Raw genomic sequence first — 20271 nt, 5'->3', positions numbered from 1 at the left:
TGATAAACAACCGATAGGTATTGCAATATACTACACTCTGTGCACAATGGGAAGACCGTAGTTTGTAAGACTGGTCAGATACTAGGAAGTTGGATTATCAGGACAGTGCATGTTGCTGGCTATGTAGGGACTGAACTTAATGCAGGACACTATCACAGCATTTACATGACTTTGGGGGACTGCAAGCAATGGGAAGAGTAGGGGACAATGTTTATTACTCTCAAGTAATTTATAATTAAGTCTTTAGAAGCTGAAATCTAACATTTAGTGTGCATCATCTACAAGGTGCACTGCAGAAATTCACCAAAGGTCCTTAGGCAGCACCTTCCAAAGCCGGGACCATTTCCTAGAAGGACAAGGGCAGCAGATACACAGGAACACCACCCCCTGCAAGTTCCCCTCCAAGCCACTCACCGTCCTGACTTGGAAATATATCGCTGTTTCTTCACCGTGGCTGGGTCACAATCCTGGAATGCACTCCCTAACAGCAATTGTGGGGCTACCTACAGCCAATAGAGTGGTTCAAGAAGGCAGATCACCAACACCTTCTCAAAGACAACTGGCGACAGGCAATAAATGCTGACCCAGCCAGTGATGCCCATTTAAAAACAGAAAGGAACAGCAAACTTTATTACATTCACTGTTGCTAATATTCTGCAGCTGAATAAACAGAAATTCATCACAGAAACAACTAGAAATGATCTAATCTTTGGTGAGAAGGGTAAAAAAAAATGACTTGTTTTCTGCAGGGAAAGAGAAGAGGACAAAGAAATGGAAGAGTTTCTCCAATCAAAGTTACGGCCACTGAAAAATCTACCTAAGGTACCTTCAGGTAGGTCATAGCAAGTGCTGTACTTGAACTAACTAGAGCAAGGAACTTCTGGTCATTTGTATCAATAGTGAAAAGGTACTGAGGAAACTTAAAGGAGCAAAAGTCAAAATATCCACAGGATCCAATTCTACATCCTGGGGTTCTAAATGAGGTAGCTGCGGAGACGGTGGATGCAGTGGTTATAAGCTTCCAAACTTCTCAAGATCCTGAAATGTTCCCAGTAGGCTGGACGTTAGCAAATGTAGCACTGTGTTTCTAGAAAGGGGGGCAGACAGAAAATGGAGAACTACAGGCCAATCAGCCTGATATTGAACACAGGGAAGTGCTGGAGTCTATTAGGAAGTCCGAACAAAGCACTTTTAAAATAATAATATGATAAGATAAAGTGAACAAGAGGGAAATTATGTTTGACAAATTGATTTTGAAGGATGTAGCTAGTACGGCAGGTAAACATACTTAAATTTCCAAAAAGCACTTCCCTAAGGTGACACAGTGAACGTTAATGAGCAGGATAGGGGCTCATGGATTTGGGGTTGATTTATTAACATGAATACAGAATTGGTTAATGAACAGGAAGCACAGAGCGGAGGCATTCAGGGCATTTCCAGGTTGGTAGAGTGTGACTAGCAGAGTTCTGTCCAAATGGATAGAAAGGCAATTTCTCCATTAGTAGAGGGAGCAGTAAGGGGGGCAAAGGGGGTAGATTTGAGGTAAGCGGTCAAAGGTTCAGAGGAGAGTTGAGGAGAATTCCTTTCACCCAGAGGGTGGAGAGAGTCTGGAACTCACCACCTGAAAGGGTGAATGAGACAGAAACTCTCATAACATTGAAGCAGTATTTAGATATTCATTTGTGTTGCCGTAGCCTCTAGGTCTGTGGGCCAAGGGTTGGAAGATGGGATTAATGCAGCAGATGTTTATTGGCACAATGAGCCTAATGGGCTCGTGTGTTGTAAATGGCTATAAATGTCTGATCCAATGTGTGATCTTTCTGCAGCATTCCCACCAAACCTATTGTGGGAATGTGGCAAAAGGACTGTAGATTTTGGTGTGTACATTTTCATGCACTCTACATGATTGCATAGCTGAAGCAATATGCCACTGATCAGATAATCATTACTTCATTGTTACAGAGTCTCCAACAGGGAAGCCTGTGGTTCCTGAACCCCCAGCAATCAAACCGTCAATTACCAAAGTGGGAATGGCACTAATAAGAGATTGCTGTGGAACTACACAGTGCAGCGTAATGTAGTTTTCACCCAAGTTTGACTCTTGTCTCTAAGGAGTGTTTGTGAAAGCGAACAGCACCCACGGTGAATGAAAATCACTGGAATGGTAACAATGCTCAAACAGACTATGGCCTACCATACTCAGAGTCACGATAAAACACAGCTTCTGTTGAATTGAGTCCGTCCTTCATGCATGGATCACAAACTCCAAAAAATGCATCCCGTTTCCACTCGTACGAATGGAGAATTTTATACCTGGCACGTGTGGTAACGCAGTAGCTTTAGGAAATTGTTCCAGAGAAAATGGTAGAACACAGCATACCACTTTCAAAATGTCCTACTTATACTTGTAAGGATTGGAGAGGGTTTTTCATGGAAAAGCTCTCCCAGAGTTAACTGTTCTGACACTCCAACATCTGCAGGGCATTTCAACTGGGATTTCACAAACAGTTACAGCATTTTCCTGTTCAAGAGAACAGGCAGGTAACAAACTTCACAAATTTAAACTCAACGATTTAGCAGGAATTTCTGTCCTGTAGATAAATTGCACAGACTTAAAATATTGAAATTAATATATGTTCATTCTGCATTTAAAGTACGTTCGAATTCTGTGTTGCAAACAAGTGTTCCCTTATTGACAAATACAACACAGTTACTAAGGTAGTATCAAAGTAAACCAAGGTTTGTCAGTAATCGTGTGGAATAGAGATGTTGGTAGAATCTAGTAAGTTATTTCAGAGATTATTGGCACCTCAGTAAAGTTCAAGAGGATGAAATTCAACTTTGGAAAGATTGCAACATTGTCACTGGTGAATCAGCTGCCCATTTTACACCCAGCCAAAGATGAATTTCAGCCCAGTCCTCCAAAGCACATATAAATATTTTTAGTGTTCATATTCATTAACTTTGTTTCTCATTCATGATGTGTGTATATACTGTTCCATAGCTTTTTCCTGCCTGTTAGATGCTACTTTCTGCATTGAGCGACTCTCAATATCAAATGGAAACTAACCCAGTGACACAAATTGTCAGAATGTGGTATAAACTTAATGAGAACTGATGAATACAGGGTTAGTTAATGCTGAAATGAATCCTTGTAGGAGTTAAAAGCATAGATGTATGCATCCACAGAATACGAAACGGAAAGTAAACCTTTGTCTTTATTTAAGATCCTGTTTACTGACCTAATACTTTGGCCTCATTTAATGTTGAATCTTAACCATTTGGCAGCTCTATTTTAATTAAATGTGTAATTATTGAAATATTGCAAATTAAACAATTGTGTGTTTAGGTCTTCAACACAATAAAGTCATTGCTTCAGAATAAATGTTTCCTTTTAACAGTGGCATCTGTAGTTTTCACTTCAGAAGCACTGTATCTGCCTAAGAATTTGGAGAAAAGAGACGTCAACACTGAAAGACATGGAATAAGAGTGACTTTATCGAATAACTATTGAGCAACTGGAGGTTGATTTGAATGTTTTAATAGCAAGTCTCAAAAAGGCACTCAAACCTACTTCTGATATTCTGCTATGAATTGATTATACCAGGATTCATTTGCAAATATAGACTGCACAGAAACTTTCCAAAATATCAGGGTACTAATTTGCACAATTCAGGAAATTCTGAATACTGTTAACAGAATGGGGAGATGGTGGTGTAGTGATAATGTCACTGGACTAGCAACGCTGAAGCCCAGGCTAATGCTCTGGGAACATGGGTTTGAATCCCACCGTAGCAAATGGTGAAATCTGAAACAATAAAAATCTGGAATGAGAAGTTGATCTAATGGTGACCATGTAACCACTGCTGTTAACATCTCATCTGGTCTCCTTTAGGGAAGGACAGCGACTGTCCTTATGAAGTGTGGCCCATATGTGACTCCAGACCCACAGCAATGTGGTTGACTCTTAACTGCCCATCAGGCATTTGGGATGGGCAATAAATGGTGATTTAGCCAGTGATGCACATATCCCATGAATGAATAGAGGAAGAAACTTATCAATGTCCTGGTACCAGAGGATATTATTGACTAGTTTTCTGAAACAGTCATTAATCTTCTCACTCTCTATGGGCAATCCACTTGATTACTGAGCTGTGCACAGCACACAATGTGTATGTGAAACCTAGATGCTTTTGTCAATGGTGCAGCAGACCTTTTGTGTTGGCCATATTGTAGTAAGCCCCCATTCCTATCCAAACACTTGAACCTTTGTTTCCACAGCCCTCTAGAGTAACATTCCTGGAGATCCCCCAGTGGTGCTTGTACCAGAACCCTCAGACACAGCAAGTTTGCAGAAGCGAGCCCCTATCCACAATACTGTCTTGGCAGGGTCAGATTGAATGGAATAGTTGAATGTCCCAGCAAGTAAAATACTGCAAATGCTGGAGATCTGAAACAAAAATAGAAACTGCTGGAGAAGCTCCGCAGGTCTGGCAGCATCTGTGGAAATAGAAACAGAGTTAACGTTTCAGGTCTGATATCAGTCTTCTTCAGAACTTGAAATGTTATTCCTGTTTCTTTCTCCACAGATGCTACCCCCTTTCTCCAGTTTTTTTGTATCACTGCAGCAGAGTGGCACATACCCAGATCACCAACCAACTTGTTCGGAGATATTCCCTCAACAAGACTAAGTGTCCGGGTAGAGGTGTTAGGTGTTGACTAACTCCTAACCACTATCTCCAATGTCAAGAAAACACGGCGTATCATGCACCTGTCAGGTTGCTAAGAGTCAAGCAGAGAGCTCCTTGGCCTAGGCCAGCCATTAACAGTGGGAATCCTGACTCACCAAAAGCTGCTGACCCAGTTAGAGACCAGCAGCTTCTGGTCCCAAAGACCTGTCAATCAAGACCCCACTCTTTGGGTGATCCAGCGGTGAAAAGGTTTGGTCTTTTTCTCTTACTTCTCCAATTGCCCAGTCAAGAAACCAGTCACTTTTCTCTCCTGCAAGGAAGGTGGGTCACCAGGAAAGGTCATAAATTGACAATTAAAGGTCTTAACTGATTTGAGAACGTCCCCAGTGGCCATTCTTACCCACCACTTGAGGTGATCAGAAAGGGGCATCTTGTCAGCATCAACTCATCCAATTACTTCCCCATCCTGCCACCTCTCTCACTACCTCCAGGGAGGGGAAGTTCTACATGGAGTAATGGCCCTTTAAAACTATCAAATGTGGGAACAGAATATAGGCCATTCAGCCCATTCTGCCCTGCCATTCAATGATGGCTGATTTGATATCCCTAATCTTAACTGACTTTTCCTCACAACCCTTGATTCCCTTACTGATTAAAAAAATCTCTCCGCCTCTAATATGCTTAATGATCCGGCTTCAGCAAACCTCTTTCTGGTAATAGAAATTGCTAGATTGCCTTATAGATGTTCAGAGTTAGGTCTATATATGAGAAAAGCAAGACATTGCATATCCCACAGTTCTGGAGTGTTAGAAGCCATGGGAAATGGTGATGTGGAGGTTGGGGCAGTGACAGTGAGGCAGCACAAGTGACCTGCTTAGTGCAGCTATGGGTTAGGGTTATATCCATATGCCTTGTAACAACCTAGAAGGAGCATGAGGAAATAAACCAGGTGTATTGGTGATGTTGACAGTCAGTTGGCAATCAAGCCACAGATCCTATTAGAACAGGCTGAACAGATCACTCAGTTTTAGTAACCTTACCTCACTGGGGTTAAATCAACCACATTATGACAGAGTCATGAGTAATATAGCATGGGAACAGGCCTTTTGCCCAAACTGGTCCATGCTGACCATGGTGCTCACTCGGCTAGTTCCAACTGCCCGCATTTGGCCCATATCCCTCTGAACCCTTCCCATCCATGCACCTATCCAAATGTTTTTTTTTTTTTTTTAAAAAATGTTGCTATTGTACCTGCCTCAAGCACTTTCTCTGGCAGCCTATTCCATATACGCACCACTCTCTGCGTGAAGAAGTTGCCCCTCAGGTCCTTCTTAAATCTTTCCCCCCTCTCACCTTAAACCTATGCCCTCTAGTTTTCAATTCCCCATCCCTGAGAAAAAGACTATATGCATTCATCCTATCTATGTCCCTTATGATTTTATACACCTCAGTAAGGTCACCCCTCATTCTCCTATGTTCCGTGGTATGAAGTCCTATCCTGGCCAACCTCTCCCTATAACTCAGGCCTACTAGCCCTGGCAACATCCTCATAAATCTTCTTTGCAGTTTCCAATTTAACTACGTCTTTTCTATAACAGGGTGACCAAAACTATACAGTATTCCAAGTGCAGCCTCACCAATGACTTAACTATAACAATCTCTCAACTCCTATACTCAGTGCTTCGACTGATGAAGGCCAGCATGCTAAATGCCCTCTTCACCACCTTTTCTATCTGTGACATCGCTTTCAACAAACTATGTACTTGTACTTCTAAGTCCCTCTGTCCCACAACACTCCTCAAGACCTTGTACAGTTACTGTATAAGTCCCACCTTGGTTTGACTTTCCGAAGTGCAACACCTCACACTTATCTGTATTGAATTGCATTTGTCAATCCTCAGCCCACTTCCCCATCTGATCAAGATCCCTTTGCAATTTTTGATAATCTTGCACGTTATCAACTATACCTCCTAATTTTGTATCATCCACAAACTTATTAATCATGCCTTGTACATCCAGATCATTTATGTAAATAACAAAGGTCCCAGCACTGACCCCTGTGGCACACCACTAGTCATAGGCCTCCATTCCAAGAAACAACCTTCAACCATCACTCTTCAACCATCACTCTCTGCTTCCTACCATCGAGCCAATTTTGAATCCAATTAGCTAGCTGTCCGTGGATCCCATGCAACCTAACCTTCATGACTAGCTTGCCATATGGGACCTTGTCAAAGGCCTTACTAAAGTCCCTATAGATAACCTATTCTCTCCCTAGTCACCTTCTTAATATAGCTATAGAACCTCTTGGGATTATTTTTAACCTTATCTGGCAGATCCATCTCATACCCTCTTTTTACTCTTCTGATTTCCCTCTTAAGTGAGCTCCTACCTTTTTAATAGTCATCTAGGGATTCACTTGAGCCCAATGGCTCAAACCCAATGTATGCTTTCTTTTTCCTGACCAGAACCTCAATAATCCTTTATCAGCCAGGGATCCCTAAACCTGTTAACTTTTCTCTTCACCCTAACAGGGACATACTATGTCTGGACTCTTGATACCACATTTTTAAAAGCCTCCCATTTGCCAGTAGTTCCTTTTCCTTCAAACAGACTCACCCAATCAACCTCTCTAGATCCTGTCTAATGGCCCCAAAATTGGCCCTGCTCCAGTTTAGCATCTTAACCTGTGGACCTGTCCTATCTTTTTCCATAACTATGTTAAAACTAAGACAGTTATGGTCTCTGGACCCAAAGTATTCTCTGACTGACACTTCAGTCACTTGCCTGACCTTGTTTCCCAAGAGGTGATCCAGTGTTGCATCCTCCTGAGTAGGGCCTTCTACATATTGATTTAGGAAACTTTCTTGGGCACATTTGACAAATTACACCTTGTCTGGGCTTTTTACACTTTGGGTGGCCCAGTAAATACAGGGGAAATTAAAATTTCCAACCAATACTACTGTTATTCCTACAGGTATCTGTAATCTCTCTACACATCTGCTCCTCTAGTACCTACTGGCTATTTGGGGGTCTATAATACAGTCCCAACACAGTGACCGTCCCCTTCTTGTTTCTAAGTTCTAACCATATGACCTATTTTAATGACCCCTTAAGAATATCCTCACTATCCAAAGGGCAACTCCCCCTCCTTGCTTACCTGTACTTCTGTCATGCCTGTAGCTTCTGTATCCAGAAACATTGGGCTGCCAGTCCTGCTCTTCTCTCAGCCCTGTTTCTGTTCTGGGATAGCCATAACAAGAGCCAGTCCATGCTCTCAGCTCATCTGCCTTACCAGTCAGGCCTCATGTGTTGAAATAAGTGCACTTTAAACCAGAAGCCTTTTCCTTCCCTTTACTATGCCCCTGGCTGTCCTGAATAGTAAACTTGCTTTTGATGGCTAAATGCATTTTCCCTGACTTCTTGATGGCCCCTCTCTTATTCAGAGTCCCAGCCCCCTACCAAACTAGTTTAAACCCTCCCAGGTAACATTAGCAACTCTCCCCCACAAGGATACTGGACCCCTTCCGGTTCAAGTGCAACCTGATAGAGTGTTAGCTTTTATTTCTATTCCTCTTCAGAGCTTCCCTGCATTTCATTCTTAAATTGACCTTAAATAAACACAATGGCTACAAGAGTTGCTCAAAGACCAGGAAGCTGGCTGAGTAACTCACTTCCTGACTCCCCAAAGCCTGTCCACCATCTACAAGGCACAAGTCAGGAGAGTGATGGAATACTCCCCACGTGCTCCTACAACACTCAAGAAGTTTGATACTATCTGGGATGAAGCAGCCCACTTGATTGGCACCGCATCCACTCCTTCCACCACCGACGCTCAGTTCCAGCAGTGTTTACCACCCACAATATGCGCTGCTGAAATCAACCAAGGCTCTTTTGACATAAGCTTCAGAACCCATGAGCTCTTCCATCTAGGCAAGAAGGGAAATAGATGCACAGGAATACCGCTGTCTGCAAATTCCCCTCCAAGTCGCTCACCATCCAGTTTAGAAAGCTATTATGGCACAGTGGTAGTGTCTGTATCTCTGAGCCAGAAAGTCTGGACTCAAGTCCCACCTGTGCCAGAGGTGTACACTAACATCTCTGAGCAGGTTGATTAGAAAAACTTTTTACAAATATAACACCATTCCTTTAGAGCCTCTGGGTTGAAATCATGGAACTCCCTCTCTAACAACAATGCAGGTATCCCTGCTCCAAAGGGACTGCAGCTGTTCCAAAAGGCAGCTGACCAGCTCCTTCCTATGGGCATCTAGGGATGGGCAACAAATTCTGGCCCAGCCAGTGACAGATACATTCCATGAATGCATTTAAAAAAGAATCATAATCCAGCTGCAAAAGCTATTTACTGCCTTTTCAGGGCTTTGTTTTGATTTACACTGCTGCCGAAAGTACATTCATCCTAGGTTTTTGTTTCTTACCAAGAGCTACAACTGGAATGAGGGACATCTCAGTTATTGTGGAAGTCTGTTGTTGTGGTGCACACGCTGCTGTATATGCAAGGTGCAAAGCTAAATCATAGTGTGGAGCTGGAGGAACACAGCAGGTCAGGCAGCAGAAGAGTAGGCTCTGATGACTCCAGCATCTGCAATTCTTACTATCTCGCAGCAAAGCTAATCATGTTCATTTGCAATTCATCTAGGGACCACCACAGGCAGGCCAATAACACTCACCATGTTAATAAGGTGTTAAATTCAGTTATACTATTTACATTTTAATAAAAACACCAATGATTTACTTCCTATGTTTAGATGTCCCCAGCCCCACTGAATTGGCTTCTTTTTCACAGATTTTCTCAGAATCCCCAGTGTGGAAACAGGCCATTCGGCCCAACAAGTCCACCCCCGCTCTCCAAAGAGCATCCCACCCAGACTCTCACCCTACCCTATCCTTGTAACTCTGCATTTCCCATGGCAAACCCACCTCGATTGCATATCCCTGGGTACTGTGGGTAATTTACCATGGCCAACTCACCCAACTTGCACATCTTTGGACTGCAGTAGGAAACCCACGCAGACACGGTGGGAACGTGCAAACTCCACACAGTTGCCTACGGGTGGAATCAAACCTAGAACCCTGAAGCTATGAGGCAGCAGCGCTAAGCACAGAGCTACCACGCTGCCCGGTCAGCTGATTGGATTTTCCTTTCTGTAGTACAGGCACCTGAACTGATCAGTAGCAACCACACTGCCAGTGGTTGTGAGAAACAAACTCCACACAGACCCTGCTCTGTGCCACTAGATACATCTCTTATTGAGCATTTCAAATATGTTTCCTAAGCAACTTTATTGATGAAGCACAATCCTGCTCAAAAAAAATGTTTTCAAATTCAGTTCACTAAAGCTGTTTCATTAGTCATCTGCACCCTCTCCATCCTTACTCAACCATACTCTTTTTGAGCAATATTTTATTGCCAAGTGTGTTTGGCCCACTATAAGCAGACAGTAGATTCCTGAGTGGAGTCTAAAGTAATCTGTCACAGTCAGCAGTAACTTGATTTGAGGATAATGTCTATTAAATCTCTGCCGTGGGTCTCTACATAATTCATCTCATGTTCTCTCCTTCCCCTCGAACAGACTATCCTTCTGCAGAATCTCATTAAAATCAACAATTGTATCTCAGTATTAAAAGTACTGCATTTACCAGCAAACAGCAGAATGTGAATAAATCACTCAAGTACCAAACATTTGTTAATATCAAATTTGTACCTGTGCTCTCATCAGTTAAATATTTTAAAACTAAATTTTAAAAAATCTTTCAAAATATTGTTAACTAAATCATGAATTTGCCATAAACTTTCAATATTCTACTCAATGGGTCTGTCACAAAATGGTACATTTTAAGTTGAATAAATGCTTAGATTATCTAGAAGGGCTGCTCATTTACAGCTGAAGTGATTTTTAAAAAAAAAAAGAATTGAGATGTAATTTATGACAGGAACACAAGAGTGGAGTAGGTCATTCAGCCTGCATACCTATACCAGCATTCAGTGAAATCATAGCTAAGCTGTATCTTCGCTCAGTTTTCCCAACATGGTCTCCGTATCGACGTAGAACTTTGGCTCACAGAAATCTCAATCAGATTTAAAACAGATTGAACTGACATCTACTGCTTCAAGAGGTTGCATTTCCCATACTTCTACCAGGCTTTGCATGAAGAAGCCCCCTGAGACTTCCCTCCTGAACTGCTCAGTTTTAATTAAGATTATGCCCCTTTGTTCAGTTTGGAAGGATATCAAAGATCCCATGAGTATTCAAAGAGCAGAGGAGTTCTCCATGGTGCCCTGGCCAAGACTGAAGTCTCTCTCTACATCACAACAGATTATTTGATCAGGGTATTGCTGTTCGTGGGAGCTTGCTGTGCATAAATTAACTGCATTTTCTACATTACTACAGTGGCTATACTTAAAGGATGTCCCAAAGCCCTTTGCAGCCAATAGTTATGAAGGATGCTATACAAATGCAAGTTTTTTTTGAATGGCCTTCGACTTCAACATCAGCAGCAATGCTTCTCATATTTACCACATGAATTCATTTCAAATTTCCAATAAAATTGCTCCTTAACCTATTTTTCCATGGAATGTAATCTGGTTTAGATAATCACTAGAAGACCTTGTGTGTTCTGTTGGGTAGCATGGCTACCTCACACGCCAGAGACCAGGGTTCAATTCTACCAACAACCAGCTGTGTGGAGTTTGCACCTTCTGCCCACGTCTGTGTGGGTTTCCTCTGGATGCTCCAGTTTCCTCCCACAGTCCCAAGCATGTACAGGTTAGGTGGATTGGCCATGCTAAATTGCTCGCCGTGTCCATGGATGTGCAAGCTAGGTGGATTAGTCATGGGAAATATGTGGGGTTACAGGGTCTGGTTGGGATACTCTTTAGAGGATGGAGTCTACACCAATGGGCTTTCCATACTGTATGGAGTCTATGGCTTCAGAGGGAGAAATTGCATGAAAAGGAAGGTGAGCCAAAGTTCCAAAAGTAGATGCAAAGTAGTAATTGTAAAACAATAACTTGATGAGAAAATTGCAAAGTGTGAAGGTTAGAACCCATTTATACTTTGTCTAATCTCACCACATGGTCACTAAGTTCAGTTGGTTTCATCAAACCAACGCAAAAGTATCTGGCCCAGATCATGCAGAAATGCAGAACCTTGCAACTAATTATGAAACGTCAGACAGACAAAGAGACAGAAGGGAATACTGTAGTTGAAGGGGGAGGGAAATGCAGGAGACTTGTTATAGAGTGGGAGGAATGTGTTATAGGTATTAATTGGGGAAAAAAGACAGAGGCATGCTAAGGAGCACAGAAAAATAGTAAAGGTGGTGGGTGACTGGCGTATGGGTTTGTTTTTAAAAAAAGTTAATTCATATTTCTCAACTAATTTTGCATCCCTCCACATTTGGTTCCAAATATTAACTAATGAGAAGTGGGCTGCTGTTAAATTTGGATAGTTTTATTTCATCCATTAGAAAGTTAAACACATGGTTTAGAAAAATAATGTTCTCACAATAGGTCAATATACAAGCTATCATTGAGAGCTACCTGCCAGACAATGTGATGCTTATTTCCAATAAGAAAATCCAGCAGATCCATAAAACAAAAAAAAAAAAGCTCTACTTAATTGGGTAAGTGTTGGCAGTCCCCTTCGGACATCAACATGATGGCTGGTGTAGAAAATTTACTAGTGTAGTAATAGCTATTTTGAAGCTGATTGAAACTTTTTAAAATGGAATTTTCATTTGAGTGGAGCTTTAATCTGAATTGTAAAGCAGATATCTTTTAATAACATTTCCAATAAAAACAAATTTTTTTGAATGGTATATCAAAATTGCGATTTTGGCAAAAGACTTCAGACTTAATTATTTCATTCTCAGCAAAGCAAGAGAAACTCCAAGATGTACATTTTTGGCCATTTCTACAATCTTTTAATTTCAACATTAAACAATGTTCCTTTAAAATGCAACTTATTACTGTAGTTCCTTTCCTCTTTATGCAATTCCAAAACTCCAGTTCCATCCCAAAAACTTAGAGATTAAAATTGAGAGTCTGCTTCATTTTAAAATTCATTCATTCACAGGATGTGGGGAATAGCCTACGTCTAACTGCCCATTCCTCACTGCTTCAAGGTTGCAATGGTGAGCTTCCTTGAACCATGGCAGTCCACATGTGCCGGTTAACCCATAACACTGTCTGGGAGTGAGTTCCAAAACTTTGATCCAGTGATACTAAAAGGGCAGCAATATATTTCCAAGCCAAGGGAAAATGATCAAACAAAATCAAGCCACACTGGTCAAGACTGGACCAGAGATACTCAAACATTTAGCTCCTTGAGCCTGCTTCACCGTTTAGTAAAGATAATGACTGATTAAGTAACTTTTCTCATGTTCAATCCCACATAGACTCCTCCCTAACCACCTTCAATAGAATTCCTTTATCAAAAACCTAACAACCATGAACAGAGTCAGAGGCAGTGGCCAATCCCCCTTTCTAGGGAATTCCACAGACTAAAGACATTGGGGGTGGGGGTGGGGGTGGGGGGGTGGTGGTGGTGGTGGTGGAGGAGAATAAAAAAACCTGTCATCACAGTTCTTAAAAGTATAGGCATCTCCTATTTAAGTTACCCCCTAGTTTGATTCCCTCCGTAAGGAGATAACTTCTTGCCTTTTACCCTATTAAGCCTTCTCAGGACCTTGTGCTTCAATTAAATCACCTCACCACCTACTCCAAGGCAAAATATGCTCAGCCTTTTCACAACTCATCCATCCCAGGAATCAAATTGCGTAAACATTTTCTGAACTTCAAATGTAATTACATTTAGTAAATAGTAAGCCTAAAAAAAAACTGGGCAGTACTCCAGGCGTGACTTCACTAAAACCCTATACAGCTACAGCTAAACCTCCCCCCCAACTTTCATATTCCATTTCCCATTGCAACAAACGCTGACGTTTCATTTGCCTTTCTAATCACTTGGTGTACCTGCAGATCAATATTCAGATTTGTGCACCAGGACACATTCAGGTCCCTTTATATCAAAGAGTTCTGCAATCTCTCACCAAACATACTGCTTTTCTCTTCCTGCAAAAATAAAGTGAACAAATTCAATTTTCTTACCATGTATGCTTACTGCCAAAAGTTTAACCCAATCATTTAACCTGTCAAAATAGGATAATGTGGTGCCCAATAAATCTGGTTTAAGTCTACGGAAGGCTAGTTACTGTGACATAGTTAAATGAGGTTTCATGCTACACAGGAAATATGGAATGCTGAGTGAATAAGTTTAACGCTTTAAAGGCTTAAGTTTCGAGACATGCATGCAGTCCAGGACATTTGTCACTTTACAGTGCAAGCCACATTCAAAATAGACGCACAAATAATCCACAAACACTTTCAGTAAATCACAGGACCAAACACCACACTCCAGTCAAAAGCCTTTCCCCACGTTCTGATCCCTGCCATTATGAAAACTAAAACATCCACTTCTTTAGAGACAATTTCTGCCTCTTCATATTTAACTGTTGCCCAGGAACTTTTTACAGACTTGTCAGAGATTGTGAGATCCCCAGCAGGTGTCCTGTACAGGGGAGTCAAAATTTAAAATACAAAAAAGGAGGGAATAAGTTGTCTGTAGCTGAAGCCTCTGAAGAGTGTCGCTTGAGTTTATCAATGTAACTGAGGAGTGAGATTTTCTTTCAAAGTTGCTAGCCCAAAGCAATGCTCTTGCCCAGATGCAGCTGGACACTGAACATTCTCAAGGTGGGTGTGTGCGTGCATTCATGCAGTGCTTGGTTTGGAGAAGACAGGACAAGTGTTGAGGCCACATATAAATCAGACAGACAGTCATTAAATTATTGCACATTTGATAGGAACAGGATTAAGCCCTTTGTGCCAAGTCCTAGGTTCCTACCTACTTCTTTGATGAATAACAAGCAAAACATTAAATCAAAAGACAAAACAGAAAATATGCTTGCTGTAAAATTTTATTCATAGCAAAATAAATTTTGGTCCCAAACAAAAGCAGCCAGCATTTGATAAGCTTTTTTGTTGAAAATTCAGAGAGGAAACAGAATAAGAGCCCTTGTCATATTTTCAGATATATCCAATATTTGGGTCAACATAATAATGTTCAAAGACCTCAAAGAAATGCATCTCTACCAGTTTACATCGGTTGTACAAACTCTGTTATTCAAGTCAGCCTAGAGATTACCAACACAAATTTATGCAGATCTGCATATATAAACTGCCATTTCAGACCAATCACTAACATACTGTGGGTTTTAAACATAAAACCAGAAACCTACTGTAACTTGAGTGGCTTGTAATAAATCAGAATACTTTTGTTCCTCTTTGCTGATGTTTCAAGCATGTAAAAAAAGGTATCTGGCAATAGTTACTGCACATTAGCTTAGCATCTAAATTGCTGCCATTTAGTAAAGATTTTTAAAAATCTACACATGTACTAATGTACAAATCTTAAACACCCTGTCTAAATCTTCAGCACAAGTTCCAGTTTTAGCATGGAACAGATCTTTATATAATTGTTCAATTTTTCCCAGCTTTGCTACTTTCCAGCATTTCCAAAGCTAATATTTCAATGTTTATTCACATTATAAACCTGCACAGTCACAGGTGCTCTGTAGAGAAAGAAAATTTCAGCAATTACACCTTTTATGACTAAAACTCAAACCTCTGGCACCAGTGGAGAACTTATTTTTCAAAAAAAATAGGTTATTGTAATCTAGAAAGTGTGTGCCCTGACAAATACAATCCATTGTAAAAGCCAGGTCCTGTCCAGAAAGCCCTAATGGGCTGACTGCCACACATTTTAAATCAACCTTATCGAAGGTCATCGCACTGGCACCAGTCACCAACTGATACCTAAAACTTCCCAAGTGCAACCACTCAACATACAATGGAATAAGAAGCAGTCTGTATTAAAAAGACAACCTTCTGCGACTGTTAGTTTATGTACACTGTTCCCCAATGAAATATGGTTTATAAAAGGGCAAGGTTTAATAACAAAACCTTGAGGTTTCCACACTTCCACAGGGAAAATCCGCTCCATTAACTGTCAAGTGGAAATGATAGCTTTTAAATAGTTTTCCTTATCTGACCCATGATCTATGATCTATGCAATACATGCATATTTCACAATGAACTCCCATTTCTGCGCTGGGGCTACTCACTTTAGCTTGGAGACACACCAAGTGTAGCAGATTGCTAAAGCCAATGGTGAATTCAATTTACTGATATAACTCATGAAGTCAAGATTGCAGATAACTGATCAGACCAACTTAGCAGTAAAAACATAACCTGAACCTTATAGGAAGCTAACACAACCCCAATAGAATTTGCATTATCAGGAGGCTCTTAGTTCTATTCTTCAACTACAGGACATTTATAAACAACACAGCCACTGAATGCAATCTGTTCTTTCTACAGACAGCTAACCAGAACTGAAAGGCAGATTATAATTACAAGCCATTCAAGTGACATGCTGAACATTTCAAGTACACTTGTACAGTTAGATTATACAAAACTTACTGCTGTTCTGTAGGTATTGGGTCAACAAAACCTCAACTCAGATTCTGAGATATCATGCATTTTACTGAGAAACCTTAAATTGGAGAGATAATATGAACAGGCTTTTAGTGCAAGAAAACACTGCTTTCTTTGACTTTCTTAAAAACAAAAACCTTGGTCAAACACAACAGACTTCGAAATTATAACAAGCTTACACAAACCTTGGAATCTCAATCACAGCCAAGGAAGTTCATGGACTACACCAAATTAGCTCCAGACAAAGACCCAATTTTCTTTCTGTATGTTTGTAGCTTTTTCAAATATTTTAAATAGAGCAAAGAAGGCGGCCAAGATAAAAAAAAGCATTTAGTTCTTTGGATTTAGCACTTTGGAATCCATTTTAGTGCTTTAAATAGTAAAATACAGAAGTACACAAGCTTATTCTTAAATTCTTTTAAATATTAATGGGGGGTACCAGTGAGAAATTTGCTGCTAACTTCACTTTACTTCTAGGCTTCCTGACTGGGCTGGCAGTAACTTCCAGGTGTGGTGACTTGATTTCTTGTTCATCCTCGGGTTGACACGTGGTAGGAAGATTGTCTTTAATCTGGTTGGTAATACTGCCACTGGTAAAAGCCTCTTCAGTCATAGCTGCGGGAAGGACAGTCTTCTCCTCCTCTGTCAAGATCAACATATCTGTTTAGAAAGTTATATAGTATTACATCACATTTGAAGACTTGATTATTCCATGTTAGAAGCTAAATTGACATTAAAAAGCTTCAGATATAATTCTAATTCAAATACATTAAAAAGCATCTCTTGCAACTGAAACCAACTCAATATTCAGCCAACAGCTTCATCACCAACTTTTATAATATTTTAAGATTTTGCTTTGGGGTAAAAAGGATTGTGTAACAGGTTCTTTGCAAGATCACTGACAAACAAAACTCATTCATCTACAGTTTAAGTATGAGCTTCATTTATAAATCTTTGTAAGTAGACAAAATGTTTCATTTGGGCTAAGAGCACAATGGTAATAGCATTGCTGATCAGTGATTATGATCATTTGCTTTGAGATGAAGCAATTGATTCCAGAGTTATTATCTTCACTTTGTTCTTTATTCCCCATGACATTTCCCTACTTTGTGGTTACACACAATTAGATCTTCACTTGCTTGGTTTCTTTGTTCTGATAAATCTAAATCCTCTATGCCTCATTGCAAAACTACTTGCAGATTGTGAGATTAAAATCAGATCAGCCACGATCTTGTCGAATTGCGGAACAGATTGGAAGGACCGAGTGGCCTATTCTTGCTAGTATGTATTATTTAGCCCATTGTTCCCTTCTCGTAAATGGAGAGAGTAAGTTAGATCTGAGAAATCTGTAATTTGCTTGGTGAAGTTCTAAGATACTGAAAAATGAAAACAAGCTAAAAATGCTTTCAATGAAGGAATTACAAGTAGGCACACCCATTAGAAGGTATAAAGAGAATCTGAAGTGAACGGAGGCTTAGACAGACAGTCTGGAATAAAAGACAGCAAGATAACAGCAACAAGGAAGCTAAGAAATATTTTGTTTATGTTTCAGAAAACTGAGCACAAAAATCGAAGCAATTATTCTTGCTACTTTGCCAGAGATGCTGTCTTTTGCGGGAGATATTAGATGACAGTCACGTCTCCCCCAGGCTGACAAAAAAACTTCCACAATGATCTCCCTTGGTGTGCCAACCAGTAGTTATTTCTCAGCCAACAATAGGTAACTGGGTTACATCTCGTTGTTTTATGGATCCTTACTGCAGACAAAGACTACTACAGTGACTATACTTCAAAAAATATTTCACTGGCTGCAAAACATTTAGGGATGCCCCAGGATCATGAAAGTGCTTTATTAACGCAAGTCTTTTTGCAGACAGACTGGGATCAGGCAGCTTAGTTTTAGAAGCCATATGATACTAAGTAAATAGATTTTTAGCTACTTGTTTAATAAATTATACTTCTTCCCATCCTAACAGGCTTTGAGCGCATGCAGAGTTTTAATCCACTATATGGAGAACTTTGACAGCATTTTAAAGTGAGAAAAAAGTTTGCTTTCAACCTGCAACATTAGGTGATTGTTCTTCAAATCGGATAAGATCAGCATTCTGAAGAACGACTGGGTCTGGTCTGAGCTGAGGGGATGGCAAGCATGATGGTACAGGTCCACACAGCAAGTCAACAGGCGACTGGTTACCAAGACAAAGAAGCTCTTGTTCAGTCTGATTTGAACCTATGATTTAGGAGTGATAAAATATTACAGCATGTGCACATTACTGAACATGTTTAGCAGTCAATGCCCTCATACCATATAATGTTTTAATTCAAAATACTATGTATTTTGGAACAACAGGTACCTTTTACATCAATCTTACTTTATGAACAGCAAAATACTATTAGACATTATGGAATAAGAAATTAAATATCCATGCTTTCAATCTTTGACACTTCTGTCATCACTCTGCTAAAATTTGATGATTTTGGCAGGCTTGCAGGATTCAGGTCCAACTTGTAACACAAGATTTACTTGAGGCTACAACCACCAAAAAACACCCAATTTTAATGTTTCTGTGACCAAGGCACCTCATTTTGCCACTTGTATGGAAGGCCTGCAGGCATTCCAAACTGTTAGTTATTTCAAAGCTTCCCAAAATCTTGGCCAAGACCATGCATATTAAGACTAATGCTATTCTTAAGCATTATCCAGCTCTCAAATTACAGTTGCCACAATCAGTTTGGACTGGAATCAGTGCTATGAGAAGGCAACGGATTAAAACCTTTCCTTTGCATGTATGTCAGAGAGTTTTTGAAAAATATTTATTTTCATAACATGGATGATACAGGCAAAGCTGGTGTTTACTGGGCACATGGTGCCCTAATTTAGGTGGCAAGACACCATCTTAGAACTGCTGTTGTCTGCCTGGTGAATTTGCTACCAAAAATGCTGTTAAGGTAGAGCACTGCAAGATGTTAACCGAGTGACAATGAAGAAACAGCAATACACGCCCAAGTTAGTGTGGAGGGAGGCTTGGAAGTGATGGCATGTCTTATTGCAGGGCTGGAGTGGACTAAGTATTTTATGAGATCTATTACTTACAGGAGCTGTCAGTTTCTAACTCCTTTGTTTCATTGCTGCTGGAGTTCTGTACAGCCAAAGTTACTGGTCGTTTTAGGTCTCCTTGCGTCTGTCCACATTCTTCAACCATGCATGCAGGAGAACAACATGCAGAACTGTTACGAACTGGGATTGGTGTTGGCGGGGTGGGGGCGGGGGGGGGGTCAGTGTTGACGGAAGTGTGGGGGGAGATTGGGAGACAAAGAAAAAGAAACAAAAAGATGATAAAAACACCATGAAAAACTGCAGTTTAGTATAGAAGTAAAAAAGTTCGAGTATCAATTCACACCTAGATCAGGGAGCTTTTAAGATGTCCAGTAACAATATTACAATTTTATTTTACTTTTCTGGTCGAATTGTTTTTATTATTGGCTCACAGAATCCGGGCGTTGCTGGTTCAGTCAGCATTTATTGCCCATCCCTGGTTGCCACTGAGGTGGTGCTGAGCTAAGCTAATCCTCGGTGGTTCAAGATGATAAAGGTTTGTGGATGTGGTGCCAATTAAGCAGGTTTGTGTGGTCTGGATGGTGTTGAGCTTCCCAAGTGCTGTTGCAGCTGCACTCATCCAGGCAAATGGGGAATACTGCATCATATTGCAGATAGTGACCAGGCTTTGGGGAAAATCACTCACTGCAGGATTCCTAACCTCTGACCTGCTTTTATAGCCACAGTACTAATATGGCTAGTCCAGATCAGTTTCTGATATTGATCGTGGGAGTTTCAGAGATTGTGTTGAATGTTGAGAGTCAGCTGGACAAAGGTCTTTCCAATATCTCTAAACTAAGGAATGAAGTAGCAGGAAAAAAGTTTTTATATCGAGATTTCTTCCTCACTAGTCTATAGAAGACAAAGTATTGCAAATAAGATTTGCATAAAATTACTTGATGCCACTA

The 20271-nt window shown here is 40.6% G+C and overlaps 2 protein-coding genes across 7 annotated transcripts in view; one reads left to right on the top strand and one right to left on the bottom strand.

Annotated features, from left to right (window-relative positions):
• LOC109918975 (MPV17 mitochondrial membrane protein like) overlaps window positions 1-3381 on the top strand; it is a 98958-nt gene extending 95577 nt beyond the window's left edge. For both annotated transcript variants that reach the window (XM_048609902.1, XM_048609903.1), the window contains exons 5-6: window positions 750-832; window positions 1963-3381. In XM_048609902.1, coding sequence (XP_048465859.1) covers window positions 750-832; window positions 1963-2081 — 202 coding nt within the window. In that variant the 3' untranslated portion in view covers window positions 2082-3381. The remainder of the gene's footprint in view (window positions 1-749; window positions 833-1962) is intronic.
• Window positions 3382-14669: 11288 nt separating this feature from the next.
• Window positions 14670-20271, bottom strand: part of LOC109920768 (meiosis regulator and mRNA stability factor 1) — a 42775-nt gene continuing 37173 nt past the window's right edge. For 2 of the 5 annotated variants that reach the window (XM_048609896.1, XM_048609901.1), the window contains 3 exons: window positions 19361-19504; window positions 18326-18496; window positions 14670-16926 (listed from right to left, as the gene is read on the bottom strand). In XM_048609896.1, the coding sequence (XP_048465853.1) occupies window positions 16685-16926; window positions 18326-18496; window positions 19361-19504 (557 nt within the window). In that variant the 3' untranslated portion in view covers window positions 14670-16684. The remainder of the gene's footprint in view (window positions 16927-18325; window positions 18497-19360; window positions 19505-20271) is intronic. The other 3 variants (XM_048609898.1, XM_048609897.1, XM_048609899.1) reach the window with 3 other exon arrangements.

Source organism: Rhincodon typus, chromosome 21, assembly GCF_021869965.1.
Source record: "Rhincodon typus isolate 14 chromosome 21, sRhiTyp1.1, whole genome shotgun sequence".
Lineage (NCBI taxonomy): Eukaryota > Metazoa > Chordata > Chondrichthyes > Orectolobiformes > Rhincodontidae > Rhincodon > Rhincodon typus.
The sequence above is the reverse complement of the archived record's forward strand: the minus strand, read 5'-3'. Positions and strand labels throughout refer to the sequence as shown.